The sequence below is a fragment of the Brassica napus genome, chromosome C1 (genome assembly GCF_020379485.1).
Source record: "Brassica napus cultivar Da-Ae chromosome C1, Da-Ae, whole genome shotgun sequence".
Lineage (NCBI taxonomy): Eukaryota > Viridiplantae > Streptophyta > Magnoliopsida > Brassicales > Brassicaceae > Brassica > Brassica napus.
Window position 1 is genome coordinate 15,106,711 of NC_063444.1, and position 21,721 is coordinate 15,128,431.

At 40.2% G+C, this 21,721-nt stretch overlaps 5 protein-coding genes across 9 annotated transcripts; 2 read left to right on the forward strand and 3 right to left on the reverse strand.

Moving 5' to 3' along the window:
* Positions 1 to 5: 5 nt before the first annotated feature.
* On the forward strand, positions 6 to 2,454 carry LOC106445519 (NADH dehydrogenase [ubiquinone] 1 alpha subcomplex assembly factor 2-like). 4 transcript variants are annotated; one of them, XM_013887092.3, is made up of 9 exons: positions 6 to 211; positions 453 to 509; positions 636 to 688; positions 802 to 853; positions 1,102 to 1,167; positions 1,262 to 1,321; positions 1,850 to 1,892; positions 2,005 to 2,046; positions 2,215 to 2,454. In XM_013887092.3, the coding sequence occupies exons 1-9, from the start codon at positions 100 to 102 to the stop codon at positions 2,276 to 2,278; spliced, it is 549 nt and encodes a 182-aa protein (XP_013742546.2). In that variant the 5' UTR covers positions 6 to 99; the 3' UTR covers positions 2,279 to 2,454. The 4 variants fall into 4 exon arrangements, with proteins under 4 accessions (XP_013742546.2, XP_048600235.1, XP_013742563.2 ...); XM_048744278.1 differs by having other exon boundaries at positions 27 to 244; XM_013887109.3 differs by having other exon boundaries at positions 43 to 215.
* Positions 2,424 to 5,553, reverse strand: LOC106445502. Its single transcript, XM_013887069.3, has 11 exons — positions 5,274 to 5,553; positions 4,929 to 5,050; positions 4,691 to 4,839; positions 4,535 to 4,598; positions 4,421 to 4,448; positions 4,074 to 4,288; positions 3,632 to 3,889; positions 3,255 to 3,353; positions 3,090 to 3,140; positions 2,898 to 2,988; positions 2,424 to 2,814 (listed from the first exon to the last, which is right to left on the reverse strand). Exons 1-11 carry the CDS (start codon positions 5,422 to 5,424, stop codon positions 2,639 to 2,641), a joined length of 1,404 nt encoding a protein of 467 aa, XP_013742523.2. The 5' UTR covers positions 5,425 to 5,553; the 3' UTR covers positions 2,424 to 2,638.
* Positions 5,554 to 5,850: 297 nt separating this feature from the next.
* Positions 5,851 to 8,833, reverse strand: LOC106445510 (polyadenylate-binding protein RBP45C). 2 transcript variants are annotated; one of them, XM_013887081.3, is made up of 6 exons: positions 8,428 to 8,833; positions 7,827 to 8,295; positions 6,792 to 6,847; positions 6,572 to 6,702; positions 6,229 to 6,487; positions 5,851 to 6,127 (listed from the first exon to the last, which is right to left on the reverse strand). In XM_013887081.3, exons 1-6 carry the CDS (start codon positions 8,725 to 8,727, stop codon positions 6,125 to 6,127), a joined length of 1,218 nt encoding a protein of 405 aa, XP_013742535.2. In that variant the 5' UTR covers positions 8,728 to 8,833; the 3' UTR covers positions 5,851 to 6,124. The 2 variants fall into 2 exon arrangements, with proteins under 2 accessions (XP_013742535.2, XP_048600234.1); XM_048744277.1 differs by lacking the exon at positions 5,851 to 6,127 and having other exon boundaries at positions 6,217 to 6,487; positions 8,428 to 8,824.
* Positions 8,834 to 8,971: 138 nt separating this feature from the next.
* Positions 8,972 to 18,767, forward strand: LOC106445539. The gene is made up of 14 exons (XM_048744276.1): positions 8,972 to 9,115; positions 9,329 to 10,418; positions 10,496 to 11,201; positions 11,339 to 11,834; positions 11,921 to 12,069; positions 12,161 to 15,442; positions 15,518 to 15,709; positions 16,071 to 16,274; positions 16,363 to 16,566; positions 16,723 to 16,869; positions 17,036 to 17,467; positions 17,570 to 17,999; positions 18,258 to 18,345; positions 18,427 to 18,767. The coding sequence occupies exons 1-14, from the start codon at positions 9,079 to 9,081 to the stop codon at positions 18,632 to 18,634; spliced, it is 7,665 nt and encodes a 2,554-aa protein (XP_048600233.1). The 5' UTR covers positions 8,972 to 9,078; the 3' UTR covers positions 18,635 to 18,767.
* A 48-nt stretch (positions 18,768 to 18,815) lies between these two features.
* On the reverse strand, positions 18,816 to 21,511 carry LOC106445550. The gene is made up of 7 exons (XM_013887129.3): positions 21,127 to 21,511; positions 20,620 to 20,760; positions 20,166 to 20,531; positions 19,806 to 20,051; positions 19,562 to 19,654; positions 19,275 to 19,475; positions 18,816 to 19,200 (listed from the first exon to the last, which is right to left on the reverse strand). The coding sequence occupies exons 1-7, from the start codon at positions 21,436 to 21,438 to the stop codon at positions 18,985 to 18,987; spliced, it is 1,575 nt and encodes a 524-aa protein (XP_013742583.2). The 5' UTR covers positions 21,439 to 21,511; the 3' UTR covers positions 18,816 to 18,984.
* Between the last annotated feature and the right edge of the window lie 210 nt (positions 21,512 to 21,721).

The following is a 21,721-nucleotide window of genomic DNA, read 5'->3' on the forward strand; positions in this document are numbered from 1 at the left end:
TAAAAAGTATTAATCGGGTCGGGTCTTTATTCCAACCAGATATAAAGAAACAGTGGTTGATCCGGATCTAGACGGAGCAGACCTTTGATCGGGGAAACAATGTCGAGGCTATGGGGGAGAGTAGCCGGATTATTCAGAAGCAAGAGTTTCATCGGAGCAGACATGACTGGTAACAAGTACTTCTCCAGAATGGAGCAGATTGACGGTCTGGGCGAGTATTGTTCCTCCAATCTTACTGTCTTTGGTTTTTCATCCGAGGCTTGTTTTTTTTTTTTTTTTAATTCATGGGTTTTGAATTCGATTGATCAGCGATGCTTAAACGAGTCCTATTCTACGTGTGATCGTGTAAGAGATCATGTGTGTTGATACTCAATACATATGTGAAACTTTATTTATAACGTTTCTTGTTTTGTGCGCTTACATGTTCTGATTTGCTTCTTTCTACTTTGCAGTGAAGGAGAAAAGATGGGTTGTCTTTAGACGAGAAGAGGACCCAACCTCTATTCCTGGTAACTTTCCTCCTTTCTATCAAATGTTGCTTGTTTCATGGTTTCGTTTGTATTGATGAGCATATATGTAAATATATTCATTCTCTCTAGTTACATTGTCTTGTTTGATCAATGTTGTTGTTGTAGTTGAATGGATATGTTGGCTCAATGGGCAGCGAAAAAGAGCTCCTACTCCAGAGGTAAGATCAACTCCTCTTTAACCTGATATTATTTTGTAATGAGCATAGCGTTCTTTCACGTTCATGGTTTCGTTGCATTTAGTATCTGATGTTGGTAATTCTTAATGGTCCAGGAAATGGCTGAACTTGATGCAAGGCGTGAGCGAGTGAGGCTTAATGTTGCTCGTATGTGTTTCAAGTTTCTTTATTCATTCTTTACAAGCTACCTATCCTTCTACATGTCCGAACATTTATTTTTCATTGCTTTCGCTTTCATTGCAAACAGTTTATGACTTTTGGAACGAACCTATACGTTCTGAATGAACAAAGTCGCTGTTATATTAAAAAGTCAAGAAATTCTTGTGCTTTTATCCATTTGGTGTCGCTTTAATTTCTTTGTAAATGTTAATTGTTTTTTCTTTTGCCTTCTCAAGTTCTCAAGAAAGAAGAGGAGGAGAAGAAAGCCAAAGAAGGAACTGGACGCAAAATCACGAGCATCGGTAAATAACATTTAGAGAGTTCCCACAAAACTTGTTTAATTTGTTTTCTTCATTTATGAAGTGGACACTTAATGTTGGCTCTCTTTGTGTAAAGGTAAAGCTGAGGGTCCAGAATTGACAAGCTTTGTTCGCCATTTCCCAGCGGATTCAAAAGGTTCTACATTTTCTCTGTGTCAATTGATTAAGGGAGTCACCATAAAGTGCTGAAGGCTAGCCTCTTAGGTTTAGTATGATCTGATAAAGATTGTTATGGACAGGCATTTACACTTATAACTAAATCTGTCTTGGTAAAGTGTCTTTGGAATGACGTCCATATGCGTAATAAGAAATGCTTCTGAGGGAATTGGTGGATGCTTGTTCTGCTGTTCTGTGTGTATCTGTTGCAGTGATGATCAGAGTAGTGTTGTTGTTAACATAAATGAGAAACATATTGTGCATTGCTTTGTGAATTCTGCAGTTATGATGAAGTAATGATAGTAAAAGTGTTTCTGTACGTCCATTGTGGTTGGGATTAGATTAGAAGGGCAATAACAGTTTTTTCTCTTTGTCATTTGTTGATTCTTAGGGTGAGGTTTCTACAGTTGCTAGTTTTCGTATAACACAATAAATAATTTATTTATTCTGCCATAAACTCATGAAAGTAGGACTGACAGATTTTTTGTTTGTTTGTTAATGGTTTAAGGTGATAAAGCCGAGGAAGCTAGTAAAGAAGCAGATCAATCAAGGTAAAATATCTATGCACAAATCATATCTTGTGTTAAATCTTTTCACTTTGCCGAATGCAAGACACAGCATCTTTCACACCATAACCAAATGTTCTACACGTTGCTTTTACAGGGTCAAGGAACATGAATCCGAGATAGTTACTGCAGAACCAAAGTAAGTATACCTTTTTAACCTAACACACATATTCAGACTGATGTATATCAAACTTTTAACTTCTTTCTAATTGTTACAGACCACTAGCAAGTAGAATCTGTTCTCTGTGCTAATATATTTTTTGGTATGCTTAAATCCAAACTAATGACACTGATGATGATAATGCAGGACAACAGAGCCATCAGGGTCTGGATCATCATTTAGGCCCGGGACATGGCAGCCACCATCTTAAACATATCTCATTTTCACGTAGATAAACAACCAACTGATTCTTTGTGCAATCGTCTGTTTGTTTGTTGTAGTCTACGTAAACCAATTGGTTCGAGATGATTAAAAGAGCTATTAAGGACCCTAAAGTTGTGATTTCTGATCCCACATCAATGAAATGCAATTATTTAGCTCACCAAATATGGATTTATAGCTCACCCAAAGAATGATATAATTCACATTCTACACAGTTTTTAGTTTTTACCCAATCCAACTCAACAAACCAATGAATCAAAATAGCCAAAATCGAACAAAAAAACACAGAACGCATCTTTTTAAACCCTTATTAGGTTGGAGAGGCAAAAGAATAAAGGTATGGAAGCGACTATTTATGGAAAGTGCCAAAGAAGCCATTAGGAACCGCAACTGGCATTGGCTGATTCGTCGGGAAAGGAGGCTGCATAACCGGAAATTGGGCGGGAACGCTGTAAGGTTGCAGTCCAGCCGTCGTGAACGGCTGGGAAACGCATAGCTGCAACGGCTGGCCACTTGCGACTACACCTACATCACAAAATGGTTCATCCTAGTTAGGAGCAAAAAACATTGTTCTTTAGGATATCTACTAAGAGATTCAAGTATTTTACCTTGATGCTTCAGGTATTGGACATGTTGTGCGGGAGGTAGAGGACGGGAGAGCATAGGTGGTGGAAGAGGCGGTGTTCCTTGAACCAGATTCTGGAAGAAAGAAGATAGACGATGACACTACACTAAAGAGATTTTCGAACCAACTAACCCAATGACCATATAAACTTAAATTATATGCACCAAGTTCTTACCTGAGAAAGTGGCTGGGCAAATACAAACTGTCCTGATCTCGCAACCAGTACCTGGAGAAAGAGCATTTAGAAACATATACACCAAGTAAAGCTCCTACAGTGCAATTCATTATAACATATACGTTTTTCAAAAAGTGAGTTTTGGGATCTTCCATGAAATACAACCTGAGGATTTGGGTTTACAAACATTGGTGATGCTTGAACAGATTGGTATGGAGAAGTGAATGTCTGTGGTTGTGCCCTGTTAACAGTAGGCCCGATCATCTGCAAAAAGGTGGTACGCAAATGGAAGTCTGATTCATTGATTGCAAAAGAAAAACTAAGTTGGTGGAAAAACTAAAGAAGGCATTTTGTATTACTAAGTCAGGTCAATTCAAAGCGATCTATAATCTGGTCTTCTGTACTGACATTTGTTAAGGATCAGGCTCTTCGTGCTGAAACAAGTAATCTACTCTCAACTACTAGCTGATGAGGCCCCTTTCACATAATATGCCCGAAGAGACAAAGAAAGGCAGAGACAATACTGGAAAGATAATACTTACGTGCTGAGGAAAAGGAACACCGACAGCATTTCCAGCAGTCAAATTACCATATGGTACAAACTTGGAAGACGGAGATGTTTGGGGCATATAAGGGTTGTTCCCCAGATTTGGGTAAACAGCTTCAGGAACATGTAGCATGGGAGTGTTGTTTGGTATATAAGCAACATTTCCAATGTCAGGCATAGCAGTAGGAGCCGGTGAAAGACGTTTTGTATAAGATGGAGAAAAGGTCTTTGCCTCTGGATTCAACTTAAACTCCTGTAAGTATGTGGTCAAAGTATTAAAGATAGAAACTTGGTAATTAAGTAACAGATAAAGTGAAAATGAACCTCAAACTAAGCATATACCAACGACTCCGAAGGTGTTCTCAAAGAAGAAGGAATGGCTAACAAATCTTTAAGACCGAACAATCAAACAAACATAACATGTAATTAGGAATTACCTTAGCCTTTTTGACAGCTTGGATAGGTGCTGGTTCATTAGGAGGTGCCTCTACACCCTGCCACAACCCTGAGGTTTCATCAACGGCTGTACTTTGTGGGGATGAATTGTCACTGGAAGAGGGCCTTTCAGCAGCATCGTGACAACCATTACTTAGAGGTTCCATCACCAACTTATCTTCTTCTATTGGTTTAACTCTTTCGGACATGCTATCCACTGGATGATCATATGAATGAAAGTTGAGGAGAAGCATGTAAGAAAACACATCAACTTAAAAAAGAAGAAGCAGAAACAACTCAACCATAGCAATAACAAAGCCAAAAACAACTATGGAGAAAATGAACTTACAGCTAGAACTTGAGCTTTGGATATCAACCTGCAATAGGAAAATTAACAAATAAGTAGCTGTTAAGTAAAATAACTAAATCGAGCAATTGGTACTATCCATTGTGCAAGACTAACATTATCCAACGGGCGAACATCAGGAACTTTTTCACTAGGGTTCAAAATCTTGGCTCCTGCACGTCTGGTCAACAAAAGCATTCAAGAATCAAAGAAAAGAAAGAAAACTTATCTAAAGGCAACAATGGCCGCGTGACCAAGATAGTAACTGTTTACCTAAAATGATGATTTCTCCTTCCCTCAAAGCAATTATTTTTAGACTTGTTTGCAGCAGAGAAACGAGGCTCAGAAGGTAGAGTTTCAGTGACTGATCCAACATTCGCAACCTCATAATTGCCTGTAACATTTGACGGAAGCGAGACTCCCTATCAATTCAAAGCACGTCATACACACTGTCACAACACGAAGCTCTAAAAGATGATAAAAAGGGAAGTAAATAAATAAAAGGAGAGACCTCAGCAACTATTTGAACAATATTGGAAGACGTAATAACAAGTGTCTCCACCACAGTTCCGCTTGCTACGTTCGCTTTACTCTTCCCTTTCTTAGTTATTTTAGCATTCTTCAAAACAATGCCTAAACAGAACAAAAAAAAACAAATCAATAGACTGCTTAACCTATCTGATCTCATTGTTACATATAACAAACCAATTAACAGAATCTTCAATTCGATATCGAAGATAACGTTCAGATCTCTAGTGCGACATTGTACCCAATTACTAGAGAGGAGCTCGAAAAACACCAAATCAAGCTAAACATATTGATCGAAGAAGATCAATTGACCAAATGAGAAGCATACCAAAGCCGTTATCGACGGAAGCAGTGTAGAATAAACCGGAAAACACAGAACCGTCCTTGACGTGAACGTGAACCTGCGATCCGATGATGCACATGGTCGCTATTAACAGCGTTGAGTTCTTGTCGTCTTCCAATTTCCTTTCGTACCCCATCTTTTTGAGCTTTCAACGCAAATCCAAGTTTGATTCTCTCTGAAAATGTTCAAATCTGTAGAAGTATCTATCTATGTACCAGAAACGAAGAGATCTAGAGAGGTGCGAGGGAAGCGACTCTTCCTTATTTTCCCTCGTTCGTTCTCAGGAAGATACATGGGCCCTTACTTCGTATAACATACCCAGCCCATTTAGAACTATTAAAGACATTATTTGGGCCTTATTAGGCTCATTTATATCTCCCCGGATGTTTGGGGGAGAACCGGCGTGTATACACACATTTTAGATCATGTATTTGTCTTTATATGGTGACGACTTCATGACTAAGACTAGTCTTTTTACAACTGTTGGGAGTTCTTGACAGTAGATTCAAGAATTTTTATATTGACATTATGTTCTTACACGATTTGATGGTTGCAAGGAAAGTAGGAAACAGTAAAAATAAGCATAATGGTCGAATTAGTCAAATGACAAAAAGCCTTTTGTTACGACTTCAAAGGACGTCCAACAATAGTCTGTCACGCGAGAGAGAAACAAACAAAAGAAACCAAGAGTCTTGTATAGAGATATAGAGAAAAAAACTGAGACAAAGAGCTAATACACATCCACTTCCATAATTCATTCACCATTTCCACACGATGGTTCATTCACCAGACAGCTTTCTGCAACTTCAGCTCCATCACGACATACAGATCATGCTTCACTGCATTTCGGAATAACAAACAGAGGGAAAAATAAGTAAGCACTAAGCTCGCAACAGAACATTTATAACATTTTCAATTGCTTTAAACCTCAAACAAGTACCTGCTGGTAGCCACCAGGCTGCTGGTGGTAGTTTCCATAGCCGGCACCAGGGTAGCCACCATAGTGGGCGCTAGGGTCCTGAGGAGGAGGTGCATATCCGTAACCTTCATATCCCTGAGGAGGATACCCATAGTATCCCTGGTCAGGTTGAGTGACATGAGTCTGTTTGTTGTTAGGACTGCGACCCCATGAAAGACGAATGCTTTGTCCGCCAAGTTGTGTTCCATTCAACTGGTTCAGTGCTTGCTCTGCACATGCCCTGATGCACACATACAAGAGAAACAGATATGTCAAACACAATTCTCAAAAATAAAAATGAAGTTCATCTACACGGTCACACTACCTATTAGCATACTGAACAAATCCACAACGTTTTCCTGCTGGAATTTTCACATGAACAAGTTCGCCAAATTGACCAAAAACTGACTTCAAACCATCTTCTGTCACACTTTCATCTAAAGCTCCAACAAAAATCTGGTAAAGCAAAAAGGAATGCGCTTATATTCACTCAATATGCCCTCTACATAGAACAGACCTAAGGAAACCAAAAACAAAGCACGTACCGTTGTGTTAGTTGGATCACTTTCTCCGGGATTTCCTTGAGTGCTCTGATATGCACCTGCAAGTAACAGACAAGAGAACTTAGTTGAGAAAATTAAACTTCTACATTCTAAAGCAAACAGACACTAAAACAAACAGGTGACGGAACAAGTTGCAAAATTATCCAAAAATATCAGCAGATAAAGAAAGTGGCATATTTTATACAACTTGGAGATTCTGAAGCTAGTAGATTTACTTACTGAATCATTAACGGGTGTTCTAGGCGCAATGTGGATCTAACTTTGAGAAATTAGAGCACGTGACCAAAATTCTACGGGGATATCACATTATCACAAGTAACCTAAGTTCCTTGCATGGTCCGACACTCGTTACCAAAGTAATCAACTTGCTGAACCAAGATAACTAACTAACAACAAAGAAGTGTTGCTAGCATAAACTTAGAGGAGACCAGTAACTGAAAGAAGGAAATAAAAAAAATTGTAACACTAACTACTGAAAGAAATTGAACTGAGAGGCATGAAGAAGATTACAAAAGGATTTCATACTGGAAAAGAAGCGAAATGTAATGAACTGTGTAACATGAAAAAAATAAACTTAAAGGTAGGGCTTAAGAGTAAAAGACTTATGCTTGAAAAGTAAGGAGCTGAAACAGATAAATTAACTTCTTCTGAAAACATAACCAACTGACCTAAATGAGGCCACGCAATAAAGTGGTATCATTTTCAGCTGTAATCAGTTCCAGACAAAGCCTCTTGTTCTCCTGCTTTAAGACAACATGAGTTTTTTTCTCATAAGCTTTAGGATGTTTTGCGAAATTAAATTCGTAAGTGCTGAAAGGTATGAACCGGAAGGAAAAGGACGGTATTAAATATAATTTTAAGGCCTTAACTAATCAGAAAGATAAAGGTAAATGAATACCCCAAGGAATATACAATGAACTAACATAGACAGTTAAAAGACAAAAGCGAGTCATATCACCACTCTCAACATACTCATAACTCATCAGATATCTGGTTCAGCTTAATAGTAAAACATACCTGGTTGTTGCATCGTAAGAGGCTTCTTGTTAGCAGCTGGACCAGTACGCATAGGCCTGGATGAGCAGTATTGACCATTCATCTCAGTCATGGCACGAATCTGCTCACTCTCATCCCCAAACTTGACAAATCCGTACCCCTTGGACCGTCCAGTGGTCCTATCAGCCACAACTTTAGCGCCCTTGACAGAGGAATACACAGCCTTAAACGTCTCAGTGAGCATATAGTCGGTAACATCAGGTGCCAGATCTCCAACAAAAACTGTGTGCTCAGGCCCGTCAGCCTGGCGTCTCTCTCCAGCTCCAAGCTGAGCCCAGTTCAGCCTGAACGTCTGCTCACACCCCGGCATTTGAGCACCATTGTAAGTCTGCAAGATCCTCTCGGCTGCAGCGTGGCTAACAAACTCAATAAACCCATAACCTTCAGAGTATCCGCTCTGTTTATTCCGAATGACTTTAGCTTGTTGAACCTGCAACCACCAAAGCAAAAAAAAAAAAACATTGAGTCTTCACCAACAGTCATAAGGTTAAAACTTATAAAGAACGAAACTTTTTCAAATGAGTAAAAATTGATGCTTTAGATTAATGAAATTGACTATTACCTCACCAGTGAGTGTAGAGAAGATGTTCCTGAGGTAGCTCTCGTCCATCCATGGCTGGAGGTCTCCGATCCACAAGGACCGGATCTCTCCACCTGATCCTGGATTCTGAGATCCACCGCCATACTGCTGCTGTTGACCAAGAGACGGCGACGACTGAGGATTCCATCCTGCCGGAGGCTGACCCTGTTGCTGCTGCTGCTGCATCATCATCATCCACTGCTGGTGGTGGTAAGCTTGCTGGTCCCGCCCTGATCCTGCTGCAGCAGCACCGTTAGCGGCTGGAGGTGGCTGCTGCATCATGACGTTCACCTAAAACAATGGAGGATGCCGCTCGGACAAAAGGGCAAAAGGACAGAGAGAGAGATAAAGTTGTCTCTGTTTGCATTTTGTAGGAAAAGAAAAAATATCTTTTAATGATTTTGGACCTCACATGGCCCAATATAAAACTCTTCCGCCCATTATGAGAGCACTGCTACAACCCGGTTTAATCACAAACCGGTAAGAAGCGCGATGATTTCGATTCGCAATAACCGAAGATTTGACCGGTCTGGATCCGGTTTTTGGGATTTTTTTTTGGTCGGCGGTTTTTGGGATTTAAAACCCTACTTTCAGCTGTAACACGTCGCCGGAATCTTTTCTCACCTTTCAGACATGGTGGAATCAAAATCAGACATTCAAGAAGAACAAGGTACGTTAAGTGGTTGAGCTCTGCTTTAGCAAATTCTGTTTGATTTTGCGACCAAAAACAAAAAAAAAGTTTCGAGCTTTGTTTTGCTTAACAAAAAAGGTTTGTCTTTGAATAGCTGTGTTAAAAAAAAAAAGAGTCTTTGAGTAGCTTTGATTCTCTTGACTAGTTGTGAGTAGTTTACTTTCTAATTGAATCACCTGTTTGCCATTTCAGGAATGGTGGTGAACGGAGGAGGGAACAGTAATCTAGAGGTGGTGATGGCTTTTGGACCGTCCCACGAAGCTAAACTTAGGGAACTGTTGCATAAGCTTTGCTCAGAAGAGATTAAGCTATGCTCTGATGCCTCAAAAGAGTTTGTCAAGTTACTAAAAGGAGAAACCGGCGGCGATTTGTTGCGTTTATATTTCCAGAAGTCACCGGAGTTCGCTGAGCTTCTAGAGGCATGGAGGATTCGTCATGGAAAGCAAGGACTACACTATATATTCTCGCTTATCCAGACGGTGTTGAGCCATCCAGAGGGGAAAGGTAGATCAACTGATATCGGAACAGCTCTTGACCGGTTCTGTTTGTTACTTATTCAAGATAAAATGGATGAGATTTGCAAAGGATTAAATAGCAAAGAGAGTAAACAACAGAACGCTGCGCTTGGACTGTTGACTTCGATGGTTAGACGTGGTCCACGCTTGGCGTCAGAGATAGCTGGGAAGTTTGATTTTAAGGGTTTTGCGAAACTGGCGGAGTATAAAACGAGAGGAGGGGGTGGCAACGCGACGAGGAGGGCTTGTGTTGTGTTTGCAGTATCGTTCTTCGAAGTTGGGAAGCCGAGGTTGTTAAGCGATGTTTTACAGAAGAAGGAAATGTATTCGAAAGTCCTAAGAGGCCTTGGGAGAGACGATGATGACGACGACACTGTGGCGTATGTCTTGTCTACGTTGAATGACAAGATCCTCGTTGAGGAATCAATGGTTCTTCCTAGTCTAAGGAGTGTTCTTTTTGGGATTGCTACGCTAGAGCAGCTAGCCAGCATTTCAGCGAGAGGCGATGGTGGGAGTGTGAATGAGTTGGCACATGATGTTCTTCTTAAAGTTTGTACAGACCCGTGTAATGGATTGATGCCAGATGAAACGAGAAAGTTGACTGGCAATTTAGAGAGACTGCTAATGTTCATGAAGAAACTTAGAGCAACAGAGATTGTTTATCACAGGGATTTGCTTCTAGCAATTGTTAGGGGTAGACCGTCTTTAGCGTCAGCTTTCTTTGAAGAGTTTCCATACAATGTGGAAAATTTTGCATCACCTTCCTGGTTAGTCTTCTTTAGAGTACCAATGCGTATCTTTATTTTTACTTTTGGGTGCTGCATACTAACTGAAGTTATTGCAGGGTTTCTTCTATTTCATTGGCAGCAGATTTGGTATCTTCAGTAAGAAATTCATTTTCTTTTGAGTTTCTCAATCCAGATCAACGTTCTATGCCTCCTTCAGGTGGTTCAGAAGTTCAGACTATCATGAAAGAAGTTCAGACTATCATGAAGTGTATATGCCCCCGACCATTCAGCCGGTTGTTGATCACCAGAGGGATGCTTTGCCCTAAATTTTTTGTGAAACATGGGACCTTGAGATTCCTCTCGGAGACGCTTTTGCTCTGGGATTCGTTTGTTACGGCTTCTCATGGCTGCTCGGAGCAAATTCAGGCTTCTCTTGAGCGGGATGTCATGGGTGAGGTGAGAAGCTTTTTTCCAGATTCACAGGTGCTATTGACTGAACTGAAGTCTCAGAGCGATGCTAGTGGAATTCAAAAGGTGTCTTTGAAGAGAAAAGCAGTGTTGGAGAGTGGAGTAGTAGGTAGAGAAAAACGCATTAAGAGATCTGAGAAGGATGTTTTGGACGATGTGGCTGGTGATATCGTCATTGGTGGGGTAGGTTTGGCGGAGGATCCTGTGGATGCTCATATGACAGATGGGAAGGAATATCTTCAGAATGTTTCAGAAATTTGGGCTTCAGAGCGTTGTTCCAAGCCTGTTGATTCAGTCGAAGAAGCAGAGATGTACTTGCGCATAAAGATTATGGATGTTCTTAGAATTTATGTGGTACGTTGATTTTTCACATTTTGTACAAACTTTTGTTAAGATGTATATGCATTAATAGTAGGCTAGTAGCTTAGACATTCCTCATCTGTATTTGATGAGTTTCAGGTTTTAAGCTACATGTTTTTTCATCTTTGCAGCGTACTGTGCCTAATGTTCTTGAAGGATCGTTTGATGTCTTCATGAAATTTCTGCCTAATCAGCGTTCTTCATGGTTGCCAGCTGAATTGCAGAGAGCAGTCTTGTCTTTTCTAAATGAGTACATCAGCTGGTCGCCAAGGTCCCAAAGTGAGAGCGTTCCTACAAGAATGCCACCACTTATGTACATGCAGTTGGAAGTATTTGTGAATTTGTTTCTTTTCTCATCAGACGACAAGGTGAAGGATCTAGCGTACAGTTTAGCAGTGGTAGCTATGAGCAGCACTGGTGCTTTTGACAAAAATCCAAGTGAAATTGGTGCATGGTTTCGGTTTCTACAAGGTTTTGGAAAGACTAAAGGACCTCTTAAGGTTCAGGAGGCTGTACAGAGCACGTCAGCAGTTGTCATCTCCTTTTTATATGATGCAGTTAGGACAGTTGGAAAGAATATGTTCAAGTACTTGGATATTATCAGAAGTAGCCTGTCCCATTTAAAAGGTATTGCTACCTTCAAAATCAATATGTTCAGGTGATAAACCTAGAGGAATTTATTGATTGGTCCATCTTCTATGTTTTGGTTGCAGGTGTATCAATTGGTTTCAGCCCCCTAATTGTTTGTGTTCTGCAAAAGTGTGTGAAGCTACTAACTGTATCTAAAAGCCTTACTTTCCCGGAGAAGTCAGCAATATCTCTGTACGTTTCCGCCACGCTGAAATATCTTTTGCAAACTCAGGTAACTATACATCTGCAGATATATAGTATATATACTTTACCATGCAATCGCTTAAGATACCAATACCTTTTCTGTGTGTTGATTATTGTAGGTAGATTCCAGACCACTCTCATGTTTGGTGGAGTCAGTTTTGTCTGAGGTGGTTGATGATTCTAAGGATTCTCTATGTGAATGGTGGCCATTGAGAGCGTTGCTGCTTTTCTCACAATCTTTGTCAGACAAGAAACCTTTCATCTTGCATTACAGAAAGACAACAGGTCAACTTGCCGACGCTTCTTTTGCAGATACTCTTGACGAGATCAAAGGGCTGGTGAGACGTAGTTCCCCGGATGAAATTGCTGGAATCGTTCAGTCGTTCTTTTCTGCATTGATATGTGCAAGACCTGAATCGATTCTGAAGAATTTTGATTCTGTGATGGCTATTTCTTGGAGTCTCTACGGAACATCATTCTCAATCTTACAGGCCATCGCCTTTCTAGAAGAAAACTTCCTCGGAGACCTTTCAAAGCTATCGCCTGACTTACTGGTGCGAGGTTCAGAACTTACTGGGTCAAGAAATCTTCGTGAAGGAACAGTATATAGTGAGACTGTTTTTGATGACCGCTCATCCATAACTGAAGAAATCAAAAGTAAGATGGACGTTTGCGATACTGAATCTCCTGCCTTCCCTACTTTCTTAGAGCAGCTTCCTTTCCCTGAATTGCTTACCGCAATTAAGAGCATGGATATATCTTGGTTACCAAGAATATCAGAGTTACTGCTGCTAAAAGTTTCGCATCCTAAAAGTGATAGTTTTGAATCTATCAAATTAATACTCTTCCATCTCTACCATATACGATCATCTTACAAGGTTCAACCATCTCCGGTACTCTGTCAACTCTCTGAGATCTGCTTACGTCTCATCAAGCACTTTTTCTCTCAAATATCAGAGCTGGAACCTTCTTCAGAAAAAGTGCTTGCTCCTTCTGCAAAGTGGAAGCATCAAGTGGCCCAGACTGTTCTTTGCCACCCAGTTGTGATGGCACTGTTGGAGAGTCCCTTGGATTGTGGCACATTACCTCAAGTGCAGAATGTTGAGATTTTTCCAGAAACGTCACTGGCAACGGGCATGATAGTTCTTAGTGAAATAGATCAGCACATCCTTGATCTATTGGCTTCTACTTGTGAACACTTTTTGTTTGATGAGCGACACATTGTGCAGAAAGGGGAGCTCAGGGAGAATAAGTCAATTGTGGCTTTTAAAAACTTGGTGGAAACGCTTCTCTTGGAATTCAGAAGCAAGTTGAAGCTTTGTGTCGGTACTCAAAGTTACGCGCCGCTTCTACAACCATCACAAGTAATTCATGCTTTGTTGAGGTTTATATCACCTTTTAAACTCTTAAATCTTGCTCGCTCCATGCTGATTGATGTGGAAGAATTGGCAAGCCCAAATTTGAGTAAGATTGTCAGTTTGGGATTGGATATTGCTGGCCGGGCTTTCGAAATGCTTACATTGTATTCACAGCAGCCGGCTGCTAAGAGAAAGACATATGATTTGCTATGGGATTTAGAAGAAAATAATTATGACAGTAACCTCCTTGAGGAAGTCTATAGCCTAGCATGCAGGTTTTCTACCTCTTTTGGTTTGGTTTCGGCAGACATGTGTTTGCTTAAAGTTGGGGGTGGCATTTTCAGGGGGAAACATAATCAGCATAGTAGTGCTCACCTGTTGACCTTGATAATCTCACAGATTGTTGGTAGAACCCCTGAAGACTTGATTATCCATTGCATTAACCAGGCAAGCATGACCAGAGCCAAGATATTGTTTTATCTTGTGGAGTCCAGTCCCTTGCATCGGTCAGTCTTTGGACACTTTTTCTATACTATGCTAAGTAAGCAACAGGGTGACGCTGCGCTTACTGATGATCAGCTTATCATGCTTCTGCCTGCTGTGCTATCCTATCTGTCACCGGTTTTTGCTAAACCCGAGAAACCGTGTAGTAGATGTTTGGATATAACTTCATTTTATTCAAATATACTAAGAAATGGTTTTCTACAATGGCCGAAGTTTTCTTCTGGGTGCATCTTTGAAGAGAAATATGAAGAGATTCTTCTGTCGGCGAATGAGGATATCGACACTATGTTCAAGGCGAGTCTTCTTGGGAAGGCAGTACGTATGTTTCAGGAGCACTTGGCCTGGACTGAAAGTCCAACTAAAACAGAAGATCTCTTAAAGGTATTCCAGTCCATGTTTCCTCACACTAGTGCTGGCAAAGAGATGTTGGATTGCGAAATTAAGGAAGTGGACGTTCAGTCTGTAGACTGTATGTTCAATGTTGCCATCCGTGAAGTTGCCAAAGTCGAACTCTCAAGGATCTGCTTGTTTCCTGCGGATAGCAATTTCAAACGTCAAGCAGCTAGTTGTGTGAAGGAGAACCCCTCAGAAATGGGATCCAACAAAGAGAGTTTATTCACGGCGTTATTGGATTACTTAGTTGATAGGTGGCAATGTGTTGTCAAGAGATTTGATGGTTCTTTTAAAGGGAAGTCCGAGGAGAAACAAGACAAATGTGGGCTACTGTGCAAAAGTCTTGAAAACTTCATTCTGAGAAATATTCTAAAGTTTTTGGAAGACATGTGCGAGGAGCTTGTTCACTTGGATTCCCTTCCTTTCCTGGAGGGACTGATGAAGTCAGTTCTTCTGTACAGATTTGAGGACTCGATGACATTGAAGATACTGAGGGAAATTTTCTGCGTATTGTCTAGAGGAAAGTACTCATATGCGTCATATATACAACTCCTAATATCTCATTCTCAGTTTACACCGACTATCAGTTCTCTATCATCCTCACACACTGGTGATTTATTTAGGCCTATCTCCAGCATTCTAAAACATCTTATCATCCCAAGTCCAAGTTCTGTCGGAGTTGGAAGTTGTCGTCTCCAAGCACCTGACTATGTGAAGCAGTTGGAGATTGTCAAAATTCTCAGAGTGCTGCTCTCCAAATGTGGAAAAGATTCAGGAATCATTCTGAAAGAACTGCATTTTCTTCTTCTGTGTTCTTATGGTGCAACACTAAGAGAAATCGACATAGAGCTCTACAGGCTGATACGTGATATCGAATTAATTGACGAAGAGCACACGCTAGATGTTTCTGAAACAGGTTATTTGTGGGGCAAAGCTGCCTTGAAAATGAGAGAGGGACTACGTCTCTCTCAGGATGCATCTGACGGTGGTGAAGATGATTTAGTGGAAGATCTCCGACAGAGACTTTTCAAAGAGAATCTTTGTGTTGATCCCAAAATATGTGCTCTAACTGTTTTGTATTTTTCTTATCAACGGAGCGCAGAGGTATCTGATAACTCTTACCTATCTGACGATCCAATAAGCGAGGTACTGTCTTTTATTTTAATTCAGTTAAAAGTTCTTGCCATTGCATTTTCAAACAAGTCTCTTTTCCGTGTGTAGGACATTGAACGATATGATCCGGCTTTCATCCTGCGATTCTCACTACACTCATTGTCCGTGGGATATATTGAACCTTTGGAATTCGCTAGTTTAGGCTTGCTTGCAGTTGCATTTGTGAGCATGTCTTCAGCAGATCTTGGGATGAGAAAATTGGCCTATGACACTCTTAAGATGTTTCTGGATGTTCTTGAGGTAATAGTTATTTTATGTTTAACTTATATGTATGCATTGCCTGTTTTGACTGTCTACTGATGTTCTCCTTAGAACCTCTAGGTATTAACACTTCTTTAGTACATTGTATTTTTAGTAATTTAAAACTGTACACAGTATGAGAAATGATATTAAAAAGGGAAATATTTGGGCCTACAGAGAATTTGTAATTGCAACTGCTAAAAGTCATTTTTGGTTTGCTGGGATTATGGGTCCTAGGCCTACCAATCCTTTTCGCTCCTGTCTTCAGTTAATTGGTTTTACAAAGGAACATTGCTCAGATTTGTTCTTTGATTATTCCAAAGTTAGATTGCTTCTTTTTAACTAAAACTTTTTGATGTAGAGTGGTACGAGGAATAAGCAAGTAAAGTGGATTAAGCTTCTTCTGCTGTGTCTGAAAAATGGAGTCGAGGAACCATGGCAAAGAATCCCAACTGTTTCTGCTGTTTTTGCCGCTGAGGCATCTCTGATATTGTTGAATTCTTCTCACGAACATTATGTTCCCATAAAAAAACTGTTGAAGAGCTCACCTTCACTGAATCTTAGGGTACTTATTCTCTGAAAACTATGAAACATCATCTTTATTTTTCACACTTTGCCAGCACTGAAACTGTTTTTGGTTTTTCTCTTTGTAGGGAATACCTTTGTTTCATGAATTTTTGTGGAGCAGTACATTTAACTTTAAATCACAGAGGCTTTGGGAACTTCGCCTAGTGTGCGTGGGCTTGAAATCAGATGACGATGCTAAACTCTACATTAAAAACTCCATCCTTGAGGATTTGATGAGTTTTTTCTCAACTCCTCTTGCTGATGATGAAACTAAAGGACTAATCCTTCAGGTGATACTTTCTTTTCTAAATGTCACTTCGTGTTAATTTTGCATTATACAGCTTCAAACTTAAATTAAGGCTAACTCTGAAAACATATTTCTGTGGTATCTTTTTCAACTTTGAGCAATCCAATGCGACAAAATCTTAAATTCTTTCACTTTTCAGGTTTTGAGGAAGTCAGTCAAATTCCATAAGACGGCCAGACATCTAGTTCAAAATTGTGGTCTGTTTTCATGGTGTTCATCACTTATCTCAATGTTTACTACAAAGCCCATTAGAGACGAAGATTTTCGCTTGGTGGTTGTCTTGGAGGTATGTACAGTATCAGTCCATTAATGCTATTAGTCATGGTCAAGCGTGCACATTGTTTTATTGAATCAACCATATGATTATTGTCTATATTGCATCAAGACTCAAGAGTCCTTATGTAGAATAGTGTATTCGTTAATTGAATTTCTTTGTGATATTGCTTTATCAGGTTATAACTGATGTTCTTGCCTCCCGAAGCGTTACAGAGTGGTTGCAAGAGGAAGAGATAAAAGGGCCCTATGAAGAATGTGTTCAGAAAACCATAATAGAGTCCAACCACAAAAAAAAACGAATTGCATTTCCCCTCGAAGGGCTAATGGAAGTCTCATCGCGATTATGCAGACTTTTAGGTGATGGATTGGTTTCAGTACAAGAAAATAGTACTTTGGTTGATTTAATTCTGCAGATACTGTCTGCTACTCTAAAGATATCACAGAACCTACGAAAAATGTACCAGCCACATTTCACCATCACTATCGATGGGATATTACAACTCTTTGAGGCTGTTGCTAACTGCGATTCTCCTGAAGTCGAAGCTAGTGCAGAGCGTGGGCTTGATACTATATTAATGAGCACCCCACCATTTGAACTTATATGCATGGTATTTTTCTCCCTCTCTCTTATTCTCTGACTTATTGAGCATCCCTTCAATTTGCTTTGAACAGTTTAAAAAGTTTTTGTATTATTTGATATATTTGTTCAGGACGCAGACAAGCTGAGAAGGTTTCTTTTGTGGGGAACCTCGACAGCCTTGAAGAGTGATCTTAAAAAGGGATCTAAGCCAAGTGAATCTCATCAAGATACTAAAACACTCACTGAAGAACCACAAGAGGAGACTATGGTAGCAAAGTTTCTACGTTGGCTGTTGGCTTCTGTGATTCTTGGGAAGCTTTATTCTAAAGCTAATGATTCGGAGCCGGCAGTCTTAAGTAAAACAACGCCAGAATCTTTGTTGACGTTGTTAGAATACTTTAAGACAATGAATCTCGAAGGTAGCGAGACGAAGTCAGAGCACATAATAGGGGAAGTAATCGTATACCTCCAACAGCTTTCGTCTACAAACTACAGTGTTCTCCCCTCTGTTGTTTGTGCACTTTCTTCCTTGCTTCTTCGTAATGGCCTCGAAATTGCAGGTATGCTACTTTTCACCAACTTATATAACTCTTGTGCTGGGAATTGAACTTTGGGATGGAATAGGTTTGGGTTTTGATATTGGAATGAAGCTTGCTGCATGAATTTCGGTTGGTTAGAGATATCTGCTGAAACTATAGTCTTTGATGTGTTCGTTCTTAGGTGTTAAGCTACATCTGTGTATGTCCGTCCCAATATGCTCACGTGTTTCTGCCTATCAACATGTCTGAAACTTGAAATTTTGCTATTCTTCTGCATAGGTTCAGAGTCTGATGGCGATTACAAGCTCATCAAATCTCTGTGTTCCAGAATAAGCAGTCCTCCTGAGGCTACACCAGACTGGAGATGGTAAACGATTCATCGATTGTTCAGTCACTTTGTACAACTTTGTTCATCATTCCAAAGCTTGACCTGATTTTTTATCCGCAGGTCATATCATCAAGCACAGAAGGATCTTTCATCCGAACCGGCCAGAGATCTGCAAAAGATCGATGAACGCCATGCATGCCAACACCTTCTGCTGATATTCTCTGATATGCTAAGAGTAAAGCCAGGGGAGTCTCAAAAGGTGTTGCTTCATAAAAGTTTTGACATGTCTAGTTTATTTGATTGGGAAAGAGGTTTAGTTGAGACCTAGTCGTTTTGTTTCATCATCCAAATCAATCAGTTTTGCTTTATCAGTTATCAGTGACATAAGTTATTGATTGACACATTGAACCGTAGTCAAGTTTTGTTGTATCAATGATAAATGTTACCAAGTGATTTCCATATAAAGTTAAGAGTAAAGCAAATAAAAGCTCCCAGCTAATGAGCCCACGGAAGATAACGTCTGAACTATTTTATACACAAAATGTATACATAATCTTATTTACTTTGAATCCAAGTGATTTCTAATGTATCTGAAGAGACCTTCACGTGTGATTCGTGGATCATTCATTACACGAAAGTCATACCTAACAAACAGACAACACAGTTCATAAGTTGGTTCTAGCAGTTCTTTGGTCTGTGGTACTTTGGAGGTAGAGACGGGCAGTGTTCGTTCATATGCGGGTATGGCTCCATAGTGTTGTAACCGGGAAGCTCCATTCTGTATTTCCCAAGTATTTGACAGTACGGAAGCTTTACATCATCGTTGTCATTGCACCATGTGGGCAAACGGCTTGCATTGTTCTCGAAAAACTTGAGCATGTAAGCATCTTTGATCTGCAAAAAAATTGATTCCTCTGTTCAGTGTGTGTGTAGTATCTTCTAGATTATGCATATGTTAGTTCCCTTACCGTGAATTCAGTGACTTGGATGGAACTAGAGATTGGATCAAACAAGCCACCTTCTTTGTACATTTCGAGGATGAAGGCGATACAAGAAGTTGATTTCCCATCGCTATATATCCAATGATCTTGTTCAGGAACTGCTAGCAACTCGTCAAAAGAGGATCCACGCTTTTCGACTTCCACGAGTACATCAGGAAGATCAAGACCCTGCCATTTCACAACATCTCAGAGAAAGAACTAAACAAAACGAATAACATGACAACAGAGAAGAATTTTGAACAAAACGCTAATACCTCTGTCCCGAGACGCTTGTTAAGAGCTTCATTCCAGATATTAGCAGCATAATCAGGCTGGATTTTGCTCCAAACCGTCATGACAGAAGCAACCTGAAAACATATAAACACAAAAGAAAAGAAGATACAGAGCAAGGATTCATTAACCTCAACAAAGATGTTGTTTAAAGAGAGAACAAGAAAGAGACAAATTAAAATTTATATTTTCATCAACGCAAAGGTTCTTTAAGAAATGAAAACGGACAAGATGAGCATCCAGAGGAGGTGGGTAGTTCCCGCTGATGGTATCGATCCAGCTAAAAATCAAGTTGTGATAGCCATACGGTTTACCATCCATGCTGCGAGCATATTCCCATGCAGCTGTAACATTAAACCTGGCTCGATAATCAGGATGCAACGGTAGCAATGCAATATGGGGATTTGCGTCATCCTTGGTTTGTTCGAACTCCCACCACTCTTCCCATGGCAATACCGCTATCACATCTTCTCCCTATGACCCAAGGAAAAAATCATTGGTATAAATATGAACATGTCATGTCAAGTTCACAGTAACCATTTGCAAATGATGTTCAAACAAAATTCATCAAAGCATTTCAAGTGTTACCTTTTCATTTTCATTCCCGGATTCACCAACCCATAGTTTCCCATCAGAATCCCTTAAACAGACAGCAGTGTGGCCAGCATAAGCCCCGCTTACCCACTTCTCAAGGGTCTCAAAACCACCCCACCGCCCACGGATCTTTGAGATAGCTAGCATGTCTCCAGAGTGGATTTCATCGGTAGTAATGTTAGTAACCCAAGGCTGAGGACGAGCATAGAAATTAGCACCCATATGCTTCTCAAGAAACGCGATGTTAGAATTCTCCCCCCAACCAGTATTGGTAAAGAGAGGGAAGACATCCCACAGAGCTCTGAGAGTTCCCACCATCCCTGCTTCCATGAGGAATATAGAAACTCCTTTCTGCTTAACCTGATCAAACGTGAGAATCATCCATTAGACAAATGAATACTCAAACTGAAGGAAATACAAAAAAAAAAAAACAGCAGCTTGAGCTTACATATTCATACTCAGCTTTTCCTTCCCACTCGTTGAACTCCATGGTGTGCTCCCTTGAAATAAAGTACCAATCCCATGTCACACGGTATGGTGTCACAAAGACATAAATATCCATGCAAGTCCAACTATGTGCCTTGTCAACCTGCATAAGCTTGAATCAACCTTAAGATACAAATCAATCAAAAAAACAGTTTGACACAGTGTTATAAAAATTGGTCTTGGCAACTTATTGGCAAAATCGGACCTAACTAGAACTTAAAAATCAGTTTAGGCATTCAGAAAACGGTGTAATCATCCACCTAATAGATAATCCTCTGTAAATCTCGTAATTACCGACTAGTGATGTCTTGAACATGTGAAACACATGATCCTATACAAATATGGAAACAAAGCAAATGAAGTAAAATCAACGAACAAGTCTCTCTCTATTAGGAACCTTTAAAACTCTAACCTTTCAAAACATGCCCCAAAAAAAAGAAAAAAAAAAAATTAATCATTTCGTAACAACCTTAATGTGAAGTGTACCGCCGCCGTACTCGGAACCGGACTTGTTATTGAGCTCCAACCAAGCCTTGTTCTCGTAAAAGCAAGCACCTTTCCACTCCACGACGTCGTTTTTAATAGAGGCGGCGCCGATGTAAGTGGGGAGAAGGTCGACGGCGGAGTTTACAGAGTTGAGAAGCGGCCACGAGAGCTGTCTGGGCAAGAGAGGGAGCAGGTCTCGAGGGTGAAACGGTAATTTTACGGATGAAACGGTGAGAAGCATCAGTACGGTAACGGCGAAGATGATTGCCGGTGACGACGATGAAGAAACCGCCATTGCTAAGGGTCAAGTGTCTCACTTTCCGTGTCGAACTCGCAAACTGTTAATGACTTGGTTTAACGTATTTATTCGAGTATATTCTTCAGGTACATGTCATGAAAACTTTATTTTAATTTTTAAATATATGTTTTGTTTTGGGGGTGTAATAGCTATTTTAAATATGTTAGGTGTTAGTTCGTGATTTTAGAAACTAAGAAGCCAAATTCTGAAACGTTCTAAATAACGTTTCAGAGCTGATCATCACTAGTGATCAGTGTAGCCCCACGCATCTCTTCCGTAC